A 12,051-nucleotide genomic window follows, 5' to 3' on the forward strand; every position below is an offset into this window, starting at 1 on the left:
AGAACGGATTAGTCAAGCAAATTCTCATTTCCAATAAATGCAGTTCAGGCCGCGTCCCAAAGCAGTAAGATAAACAAATAAATAGGAGAACTCGCTCTCCACTAAAACCCACTATTTCTTTGGTCAGAATATTGCAAAACACTGCAATACACGCCAAAAGTTTAGTTGAGGGTGGACCAGACTAACCAGACTTGATAAGTTGAGATTTGATCCGGTTTAAAAATGTTAGATGCGAAAAACTAAATTCTTGATATTTGAACCAAAAAAAAGTGCAAATTTTAATTTGAAATGAATTCACTTGGATTTTAATACCGGCTTAAATGAACTTTTTAACATGCTTTATTACCATACATCAAAAGAAAAAATCAATTCTTTACGCCCCGTGGTTTTAAAAGACTCTTTTAGGATACGCGATTCGCAAACCTTCTCCAGCTGTTCAGCAATTAAATCTTAGTTAAGTTACATAAAATAAATGAAAACACATCTTTTATATGTTTGTGTATTGAATTTGGTGACTAGTTGATACAACTTTATAAGCGACAAAAATCGGAAAACAGAAAACCCCAAATATGTTGAGTAAGTGCAGTAAATAAACAACTTGGACGAAGTACTTACTCAAATTGGGAGATGGGGGGGGGAGGAGGGGAAACATAGTTTGACCAAAGATGAAATATCCGCTATTTCATTTTGTTCACAATCATAGAATGCAACAATTTTCAGTTTAATCTCTAAGAAAAAGAGCAGGATGAGTAGCTTGAGAAATACTAATAGTAATCTGACTGGAATGAATGCCAAGGTGTGTTTGCTCCGGCAGCTCCGTGTAGTGCAGCCATCTGAGACTCCAGACTATCCAGTGCTTGATCTTGAGGTTGATCTTGATCTTGAGATGTTAGAGCTGAGATATCCAGGGTAGATGTACCCCCAGATTCCCAGGGTTTAACAAAATTGTTCTGAGCTGTCAGAGATTCTACAAAACAAACCCATTTCTAAACCGGCTCAACTTTCAAAATAAGTTTTTTTTCCTGTAGATTTTAGATATAATCTTATTAAGTTTACGTGAAAATATTGTCACAATCTAAAAGAATCATATTCTGTAAAGCAGCAAAATGAAAAGAGCTCAATGCAATTTCAGGTTAATCCAATGCATTGCTTTTTAAAATGATTAAAAAGATGAGTTAGATTACGATTGGAAAAAGGTTTCCCTGAGCTGTGTGGATTAGACACGTTTTGAACTAGATTGCAAGAACTAGGTTTGTGACTAGGTTCAATATCAGGCTGCGGAGTAGGATCAATATAGGAGGCTGGAGAATGTTCTCCTACAGGTTCTTCTTCGAGATGTTCAGTACCTCCTTCCACTCTTGGATTGAGGTTATCTCGTTGATCCTCTTCTTGCAGAAGGCCTCCTTCACTAGCTAGCTCACCTTGATGATGACCTCCTTCTCCAGTTCTAGCATCCAGAGGATGGTCACCTTCAACAGTATGCGCTTCTTTAGAATAACTACCTTCTCTAAGATGTGTATCATGATGATTAACTTCATAACTAGATCTACTAAAAATGTTTTCTATCCGTCCTTCCTGTTCTTTATCAGGTTGGTCCTGAGCATTGTTATAGCCTTGCTCCGGGTCCTTGCTTTGGCTTTTAGACTGACAATCTTGCTTGGATACAAGGACGGATTCCTGCTCAGCTGTCTCTAAGCTTTCCTAAAATTGTAATTAAAATTTCATTTATACTAACCAGTCCAAAAGTAAGATAAATTACAAGCACTAACATCTACTTTACAGAACATAATCGAACCCCAAATATAGTGCTAAGAAGTTTGTCTGCATTTTCTTGATTGTTATGTAGGACGAACAAAGTGTAGGACAAAAGAAGAGTAGAAAAAAATATATTTCTCATACATACATATATATATATATATATATATACATATACATGGCAACAAATAATGCCCTGGAGTTAAAAGTTGAAATGAACTTTATTATGAATAATATCTTTAATAAATGTATCAACCTGCATTGCTTTTCTAATCGCTAATTCAGTTTCATCAATATCACTTCTCTCAACGGCCTCCTCGACAGCTTCAGTTTCATCTTGGAAACAAAGTATAATAATAAAAGTAGGGAGAGTTTAATTTTTAACTTTTTAACCCAAAGGGTGTAACTGTAAACCTTTAAAATTTTACACTTATACAGTTTATTTTGGTTAATTTCAAAAACTTAATTTTAATAATGTAATTCAAATTTACCAAATAGTTTCTCTTCTCCAGATCCTCTCTCAGCCTCGTATCTTTTTGCAATACTCGCCTTAAATATCAAATTATCTCGAAAAATCAGAATGTTTATTAAAATTGATTTAAGAAAATTGTTAATATTTTTCTTTTTATCCCGGCTTTAATTTAACATAATTTCAATAGTACATAGAAGATTGATTTAATTGACTGAGTTTGAAAAATACCTTAAATTTAGCATCAAGTCCGTTCAATCTTTGTCCGTTAGATTCTGAATCATTACTGTTTCCTTCGGACTGATTTATCAAATCACTGGTTGTTTTATCTGATACAGATTTCTCTTTAATTTCTCCGTCCTGACTCTGTTCTATTTCCGTTCTGCTCTCTGCTCCCAATTCACTTATTGACTTTGTCAAATCAACACTGACTTCATCAAGCACTGCTCCCAACTGCAAACAAATATTTTTTTGAATGTCAGCAAATCGAATCGAATCCATTTTGTAAATGGGAGTCACTGTTAAGCAGTATATATTACAAAATGGACTTGCAGGTGCTATGTCAAACTAGTCCGGAGATAAAAATCGGAGCCACTGGAGGCAAATTCCAAGATGTTCTAAGTAACCGGAAAAAAGATAATCTGACTTTACATTCACGAATTCAGCTTCTAGATAATCATTCAAGTTTATTTACAGTGGTAGGCGATTATATCAATACAATGAAGACAGATTTTTTATTTAAGTTTTGATTGCTTACAAGCTTCTTTTTCGAATTACAAGTTTACAATTGTTTTTTTAAGATCTAAATATTTATTCAGTGATTAAAGATTAAAGAATAATACTAATAATAATAATTTTTTAAGATCTAAATATTTATTCAGTGATTAAAGATTAAAGATTTCATAAAGTTTTACAATTATCTCAGAGAAATTTTACCACATATTAGTTTTTTTGAATTCACTAGCTGTAAAACAGAGTGTATTCTTAGAATGCCAGTGTACACGTTCACATCCTGGTATTGATTTATCTGTACTAGGAAAACAGGCATCATAGTTTCCGATTTTTTCCGTGGTTTTATCGGGACATATTAAACACGTAGTATCCTGACAAAATCCAAACATAGGATTCACAATATTGGATGGAGGATTCAGGCCAGGCGCGGGTTCAAGCTCAGGTGGAATGGTTTTAATTAGGGGTTTCAGGGTCTGCTCTAGATTAGGGTCGCATTTTTGTTCGGGCTCAGGATCAGGTTCAGGATCGGATTCAGGATCAGGTTCAGGAATAGGTTCATTTTCACCGTCTAACTGAGGTATATAGGAGGAGGGTGTAAAAGAAGTAAAAGGTTCTTTCAAGTTTACAATTGTAATCAAGATAAGCTTTATTAGTTGACAGTTTCTATTATCTTATTTCTTTATGTGCATTCATGCTCTTTAACAGCTTGACAAAAGTAAAGATTGAAATCGAAAGAAGTCTTCATTGTATTGATATAATCGCCTACCACTGTATAAAACAAGAACTAGCTATTACCAATATTGACTGGTGTATAAGAGTTAATCTTCAAATTAACTTCTTTAAATATTAGACCCGTTTATTTACTCTTTGATTTGAACACAATTAATATTCTTAGGAATTTGAAGTGTTCGTTTTGGTCGTTCTGAACTTAAACAACACAAACTCGAAAAACATTTAATATTAATACCTGGGATTTTTTAAAGGCCGCTTGTTTACATTTAAGGCTTTCTTGGTGTTTTGGTAAATCTCTAGCTTGCGATAAAACTTGTCCACAGATCTCACACTTTCCAGGTCCCTTCTGCGAACCAAGAAATTAGAATTCTTTAAATATATTTTGAAAATAAATTAAGAAGTTATCATTTCTCTGCTCTACCATCAATCAACTAAACTGTCCGTCCATTGAACCATAAATCCACTTATTTATCCATTAAGTAACCCCAAAATTCACTAAATTCATTAACTTAATTAATCAATCAATCAATCAATCATCTAATCGATTAATCAATCAATTGCGTGAACCATATCAAGAAATAAACATATTTTCTTAGTTCCTTGTAAATTTGTGCAGATCCTCCATCCACCTTGCCTGGTGTTCTCTTCTTCTTAGAACTTGGCCTAAAATTGAAAACAGTACAGTACAGTAGATTACATTACAGTACAGTACAGTACAGTACAGTACAGTACAGTACAGTACAGTACAGTACAGTACAGTACAGTACAGTACAGTACAGTACAGTACAGTACATTTCACAACTTTATCCTTACTTGTAATCATCGTCTTCATCTATTGTATACTTGGGGCGAGGACGAGGATTAGGACGAGAACTCCGGTTCTTAGGAGTCTCCTGTTTCTCTGGTAAACTAGGACCTGGAGCAGGTTTAACTCCGCCTTTAGAAACCACTTTAGAGGCAGCTTTAGCTACAGGAGTAACCTTCAATATACAAAATTTGAACAAAATATTTTTCATTTATTATTATTATTAACAATTTTCTAACAATTTTCTATTATGTTGAGTGAAAGATTGTTTTACCGTTTTGCCAGGATTTGTTTCCTTTTTCTTCAATTCTTTTTTCATCCTTTTCTTCAAATCTGTCTCTAAAGACCTTAAATAGTACGTTTTAAAGAGACTGTAAGCGTATTTTCAAGTGAATTACATGCAAATATTGTGATGTTCGATTCACAACGGTACCATTAAAAGCTGGGTCTGATCAAATATGAATTTGGTATCAAACAGGTTATTTTCAATTGTAATTTCTCTTCAAAAGTGACTTGAACATTTCTACGACAAGAAAACATATAGAAACTATCAGAATTGAACACTTTTAAACCTAGAATAACGACAATATTTTCCATATGATCAGATTATGGTTGCTAGGGTACCGTTGTGAATTAGGAATAGTTCTCTTTGCATTGAGGGTTACTTGAAATTACGCTTACAGTCCCTTTAAATAAGAAGCATTTACATTTTACAATATTGTGTGAATAAAATATTGAACTAACCTCAGGACTTGTTCGTCAACCATGTCTTTATGGAGAGATTTGATGTGTTTGACGAATTCTTGTTTAGTCTGAGTAATATCCTGGCATATCTCACACTGATACGGACCTTGGGATAATATATTCGTGAGAACGGTAGAACTATTAAATTCATTAATATTATCCCTACCAGCGAGTTGTTAATCGTTTAATTAAAGGTTAATTAAAAAGTTTTTAAAAAAACTCACAAGATTAAAAAATTGTATTCTTTTAAAGTTTGCTTTTATTGAACTTTGTAATATTTTTATCTCAAAAATGGAACGTTTTTTGAGACCGTTTTTTATGCATTTATTTCCTGTCGTTGTCAAAATGTGGCATTCTGTAAAACCAAATGTTTAGAATAAACTTACACTATTAAATATTTTGCTTCTAAAAGAAATTATAGGGGAAGAAATAACTTATAACGAACACGTAATGTACATCACTACCCGTAACACGTTTTATGTAATTTTCTTTTTTTGATAAATATGTTTGGTGTTGAATGATTTTCATTATTTAAATATGAAAGAAGGAAAAAACGTATTTATCGATAAATATGCATAGAAAACTTTAATTTAATTTAGTTCCCTGAATATTTGTTTAATCTATCTAAAAATATAAATTTGATCGTGCTGACCTACAGAAGGAAATATTTCTTCTTCATCTTCTAGTTCAACGACCTCAGCTGCGTGGGATGGTTTGGGTTCAGCTCTCGATTGATCAACCTGGAAAGAAACATTATTGCTAAATTATCAAGTTTTCCATTACACATCACAAGGTCATATTTTAGATTAAATCAAATCAATTAAATAATGTGGTGATTACCCAACAGCTTTCAAGTTTCAGAACGCGGAGTTTTAAGTCCGGACTGTCTATTCAATTTATCAATTATTTTTTCGTGCAATATGACTTAAATTCTCGTTCCTGAGTCTATGTGCCAGGAGACCAGTTTTTATAGCTCCGTCTTGTTGGAATAAGTTTAAATTATTTGAATGATTTAAAGATCTATTAAGGTTGTTAGAAGGTCCAAGTTTCTACCTTAGGTTTTCTTTTCACTGAATGAGAAGCGTCGAATCTTGAAGGAGAATGAATTTTCCTCTTTAAAGATCTAAAAACAAGTTTCATTGATTGCCGTATAATACGATAATAAGATTAATATTTTATCATATTTGTGAGGTTCCATGAGCAAATACCCAAGAAATTATATTTTTGAAAATGCGTTTGAAATACGACTAAAGTTGGACAATTGACATTATGAAGGGTTGCAAATAAGTTTTTATATTTCACTTATGCTCTTGCCAATCCTGACTATTACTATTTATTTTTCAAATGTTACAATGGTAAAATATTAAAAACACTTTTTTAAGTAAAAATTTGTTCTTTATTTGTAAATAATGCATATGGTGTGATTGATTCCTTAGTTAGTTTGTTTGTTTCTAATTTATAATGCATTTGCTGGTTTTTGTTTTAAGTTGGTGCTATATTTAGATTTAGCACATTGAATGTGCCCAGAGTTTTTTAGATGTGGAGAAGGTAGAGAATAGTGGTGGTTTGTCTCAATCTACTGAACAAAGCGTGAAATCATTTACAGAAGAAATCATTTGCTGGATATTAGGTATTAAATCTTCCATAAAGAGGAGAGAATTAAGCAGGTTATCTAGCAAGAACCAGTTCTAGAAATAAAATGATCAAGATCGTTGTCTTTTATTCATGAATCACGATTTATTGGTTTTTTATTGCTATGGAGTGCTAAGACCCCACATAAAGTTTGTGACACTAATATCTTAATGACTTGTTTCCACAAACTAACATTCAATGTTTTTGATTGTGGTACCACTTCAACTCGAGCTATGCGAGATATGGTGACTGATGAAGTATTTCAAAAACAGTTTTAGCTGAAGGGTGGTGGGCAAATCGACCCCCATCACCTGACTATTTTGTCCAAATATTTCAACAGAATAAGGAATTTAGAAAAAGCTATTTTTGTTCAATATCCAGTTATTACTTGAAAAAGCAGTTGATTGAAATTGTGAATAACATGATAACCTTTTCCATTCTGGAAAAGCTCTGACCGTTCTATTACAAATATGCAGAGATTTGCAAAATCTTACAAAACTTGGTTTGCAATGAAGAAAACTAAAAATTTGTTTGAATAAAGTAGGCAGTCGGGCAGTATGCATTGAGACTCTAGACAGTTAGTTAATATGCCTATAATATCATATCTGTTCGGTTCCATAGTAGTAAACCTATCGTGTAAGAATTCCCATAATTACACGGTTCAAGAGAACATTTTTCCAATAATGTTCGCTTTCTAGCGTTTAAGAATGCTTATTCTTACACTGGGGCATTCTTTAACATGTAATAATGTAATAATTTCCATTCTTACACGGTCAGAGCATTATAGAATGAAAATTCTGCACCTACAGTGTAAGAATAAGCATTCTTTAACCGTGTAATAATGAGAATTCTTACACGATACTACTACTACTTTGGAACCGAACAGATATTATATAATATCAATTATTAAATCTAAGAGAAAGCAAGTACAAATTTATTTATTCAATCAAAGGTTTATTCTTTTCCAAAAATCAAAAAAAAACTGAATATTTAATTTCTCTGCAAAAGTGCAAAGGGGGTATATTTTTATGAGAAAAAAATAAAAAAATTTGATTTCAAAAAGCAAGTTTTATATTCCTTTTGGATTCTTCTTACCAAAAAAAATCATTAAGTTTCATTTATTTCCCCCATAAAATTATATGATTTTCCCTAATGGGTTTTCCAAACAATAAACACCTGTTAGCTAAATCATAAAACTGAATTTAAATGATGAAATATTTTTACCTTCCGAAGCTTGAAGTTCTTCTCAACACGGTCTCTGCAGCATTCCTATCCTGTAGAAAATAAAACTTAGAGACAACTTGATCGTGAAATTTGAAATGGAACCCAACGTTGAACCCCCAGGAACTGTATATTTTCTTGGAATATTTGTTTTTAGTGTTCTATTGGCTGAGTTGGGGAAAATATATAATTTTTTAGGGGAATGTAAATAAAAGTGTAGGTAAAAAAATGAAAAATTATGAAAAATTAGCATTTTGTTGTCAAATTTTTCATTTTTCCCTCCCGATTTAAAACAATACTTTTTCTTTAACCCCTCGGCGAGGGAGGGAAGGGGGGGGGAGGAGGTGTTAATTCTTGAAAATATACATTTTACACCCCCCTGCGATGGACTTAATAAAAATATCATCTTTTCAATAAACAAAGGAGCGAGAAGAGTATTATTCTTTAAATGTTCTATTATTAAAATTTCTTATAAATATTAATAACCTATAATGTAAGCGTTTGAATATGTCAAAGATACATTTCGCATTGAAAATTTATGAGTTCAGAAAGTAGTTTTTTATCTTCAATTACCTTAGGAGAAAGAATAACTGTGGGTATTCTCTTCTCGTCATTATCCTGAAATAAAGAATTATAAAAAAAAATAATCTTAAAAACATGATATTTTTTTATAATTTTTGCGCAAAATGTTAAAATTTACCCCTGCCGCTCTTTTGATAGCTTTCTTCCTTAATGAATGTCTAGTTGAGAGAGGTAAATCTTCTGACCCAACTCCTATATTTATAATTTTATTAACATATTTTTATTATAAAAATCAGCTAATTAAAATATTTAAGTTTATGTTGTCCTACTTTTTGTTTTCTTCACATAAAGGTTTTTTTATCTTCCAGTGCTTAAAATCCATTTCATTATGACGCGGAACATAATTCTTTCTGCAAAAAAATGGATCCAAAATTCCTTTGCACTTTTTTTGATTCTCCGTAATCATTTAAAAAGGTTAATATGCTATCTGATAAAACGTGTTTTTGAGAACAAACAATTTTGCCCGATGGTTTGCCATATTGATTTAGATTCAGATCAAGGGCGCAAAAATATTGATCCTAAAACTGTGATCACAGAGTTATCCGACACCAGAGGCGTATTCAGAGGGGGCTATGTAGGCTTAGTCTCCCCCCCCCCCTGGACCAGTGATATTTATGGATTTCAGGGGGTTTTTAGGTCCCATCTGGTGCGGAGTCCCTCTGGAAAAAAAAGTAGCCCCTTCCTGGACAAATTCCTGAAATACGCCCCAGACTCCCCGACGGATGTACCTGAATTATCTGAACTTGTTCTCGACTGTCTCCGTGGCGGAGTATAAAGGGAGGCGGAGCTGAATCCAACTTTTTCCTCTTTTAACCCAGCTCTGTCAGGAACCGAGGCAATAGATTTCCGTATTTGCTGCAGATAAAAACATGGTTTTATAATTTTAACAATTTAAATAAACTATGATATTAAAACTCGACAAAAAAACAAAAGCTCAACAAAAAAAGAATATAAACATTTAACTTAACAATATTTCCACCAAATCAAACAAATAAAGGGGGAACGGATTCTTACCATTAATTAAAACAGAATTATATACCTTATACTTATTTTTCATAGCTTTAATGTCGACATGAGATCTTCCTAAGATCATATTTGAAGAGATCTGTGTCTTGTTTAGCTTATCAACTGTGCGCAAACACTTATCCTTAAAAAAAAACATTTTATTGTTTTGGTTTCGCGTAAATACCATTTTTGGTAATAGAAACTGGACGTTATTCAATATATATTGGAATTTTTAACATGTTCATCATAACTGTTCAACACGGCGCTCCTACATTTGCTCTATTTCCATATGTAGATGCTCTATGGCCATTTGCTCTATCACGTCATTTGCTCTACCCATCATTTGCTCTATATGACATCTGCTATATATATCATTTGCTCTATGACTAAACACGTCGTTTTTGCTCTATAGCCTAAAAAGACACTATAAAATAAACTTTATAGAAATTCTTGCACTGTATTTCTGCCCTTAAGAAGCAGACTTCTTCTTAAGTATTTTTTATTTAATGAAGTTGAACTTCCTTTTGGAATGATTTATTTATCTTAATAGCAGTTTACATGCAGTACACGATATACTAAATGAAGTTCGGTGGTTAAACTTCTTATACAATTAAAAAAGGAAATGTTCAGTTCTAAGGCACTAGGGTTGTTTGACTTTGTAAAAATCACAAAATAAACGGTTTAGAAATTTCTGAGCGAAACTTGACATTGCGCTGGACAAAGATCCGTGACTGTTTTTCTGACAATTAATTTCGGGAGAAAACTCAAACTCTATCCCTGCAATTCGAAAGTTTTGTCTTAGTAATCCGTTCAAAATCTCGTTATCCAAATGTCAAATTTTAAAGTATAGTTTTAAATGCTTGAACCCTTACCTAATTCCGACAAAGGGACAATTAACAGAAATTAATCTAATCCTTCGGACGCCAAAAGATATGAATACCTGCTTAATTCAGACATTAACCATAAAAAAGTGATGAACTCAGAAGCAATCAAAATTTACCCTTAATCTTTTTGAATTTAAAGTTTCAATGTGAATCAAGTGTTCGAGCCCGTTCTCTCCATAATAATGTTTAAACAGTGGTCGTGAAGTTCACGTACTTTAGCCGCTAAATGTCTCACGCAAAATTCTTATCAGATAGATAGATAATTCATACAAGAGACATCTAGCGGCCAAACTATCTTTCCCCAAAGTACGACCACTATCTATAGAGAGAACGGGTTCAGATGGTTTTACTAACCTTAAATTTTCTACTATCTATCGCCCCTTGGTAGCATTCTGTGCATATTTTGGTTGGAAGAACTGCTCCTGATACACCCAGAAACACGACCAGGAACTCCAATAGCTCGTCAGTCAACTTGACAGCCTACACCCAGGGTTCATAATTATACTAGAAAATCTCCCCCCCCCCNCCCCCCCCGGAGAAAGGAATTCGATACTCAAGGGTGGGGGGAGGGGAAAATTGACACCAACTAGATTGTATCTTTAGCCTCTTTGATACTAGACTTAAAAGTAAATAATATTCCCCTTAAAATCGTTTATTTTCCACTAACAAAAAATATATATATATATGTATTGAACCCTGCCTCATCAACTAGTTGGGAGCAGAGTCCACAAACTTTAAAGGAATCCTCGGCCTCTGCCATATTACTAGATTCTACAAATTATTAAAACAAATTTAATTGTATATTCCTTGTCATTGAACCGACTTTACAAGTATATTAATGAGGGGGGGGGGGGGGGTCCAAAAATATTTCTCGATGACTGAGCCGCGGGGTTAAGCCCTCGATAGAAGCAAATAAAAACCATATGATAACCTAGTGGAACTTAGTTTCCATAGACCCATCTCCCCTCACATATATAATATAATCCACGGGAAGAGAGACTGCAGGGACCAAAATTACAAAAAGTAGAATTGAATTGAGCCGCGAGAAAAATTCATTTTCTAAAAATAACACAAAAACCATTGACTGCAAGGTTGAGTCTTCTGTCAGAAACTAGGGTTAAATACGTGATCCAAGTATCGTGTAGAATGTAGAGTTGACGAATATACGGTTGGTTTATTTTGCTCAAGAGTCAAGTGTAAATTAATTTCTTTCTTATAGAAGAAAACTGTACGCGGCAGTATGTGGCAATGGAGGTTTCGTGATTTCAGGGAAAGGAAGACGATGAAATTTCGCTATTTTTGTGTTGTATTATTATTTAATTATAGTTTTTTAATGCCTGAGTGGATTTATTGATGTATTTGTATGATTTATCACTCAATGCTTTTTCTGTAGGCTTATAAAAGATTATTTAGATTGAAGGCTTAGAGAAATAAACGTTCGGAACCTTATTATCATCCTTTTGTTATGGAGAGCGTTGAGAGAAGGAAGC

General features: G+C 33.2%; 1 protein-coding gene across 1 annotated transcript; it reads right to left on the reverse strand.

Annotated features, from left to right (window-relative positions):
- Positions 1–423: 423 nt before the first annotated feature.
- On the reverse strand, positions 424–11,361 carry LOC111716326 (protein IWS1 homolog A). The gene is made up of 19 exons (XM_023492102.1): positions 11,262–11,361; positions 10,916–11,041; positions 9,712–9,819; positions 9,401–9,527; positions 8,791–8,864; positions 8,664–8,708; positions 8,094–8,143; positions 6,291–6,360; positions 5,890–5,977; positions 5,238–5,343; positions 4,768–4,840; positions 4,502–4,668; positions 4,288–4,351; positions 3,924–4,034; positions 2,456–2,677; positions 2,247–2,304; positions 2,012–2,091; positions 1,203–1,701; positions 424–967 (listed from the first exon to the last, which is right to left on the reverse strand). Exons 1-19 carry the CDS (start codon positions 11,319–11,321, stop codon positions 765–767), a joined length of 2,331 nt encoding a protein of 776 aa, XP_023347870.1. The 5' UTR covers positions 11,322–11,361; the 3' UTR covers positions 424–764.
- Between the last annotated feature and the right edge of the window lie 690 nt (positions 11,362–12,051).

This window comes from Eurytemora carolleeae, unplaced genomic scaffold (assembly GCF_000591075.1).
Source record: "Eurytemora carolleeae unplaced genomic scaffold, Eaff_2.0 scaffold79, whole genome shotgun sequence".
In the NCBI taxonomy this organism is placed as follows: domain Eukaryota; kingdom Metazoa; phylum Arthropoda; class Copepoda; order Calanoida; family Temoridae; genus Eurytemora; species Eurytemora carolleeae.

What these genes read in the sequence shown, in the direction of transcription:
- LOC111716326 (XM_023492102.1), bottom strand. Translation starts at nt 11,321, where the DNA reads ATGGCAGAGGCCGAGGATTCCTTTAAAGTTTGTGGACTCTGCTCCCAA. An exon ending in GACTTGATGCTAAATTTAAG is followed by an intron (nt 2,305 to 2,455) that starts GTATTTTTCAAA and finishes TTGATATTTAAG; the next exon opens with GCGAGTATTGCAAAAAGATA. An exon ending in TGGAGAAGAGAAACTATTTG is followed by an intron (nt 2,092 to 2,246) that starts GTAAATTTGAAT and finishes TTTGTTTCCAAG; the next exon opens with ATGAAACTGAAGCTGTCGAG.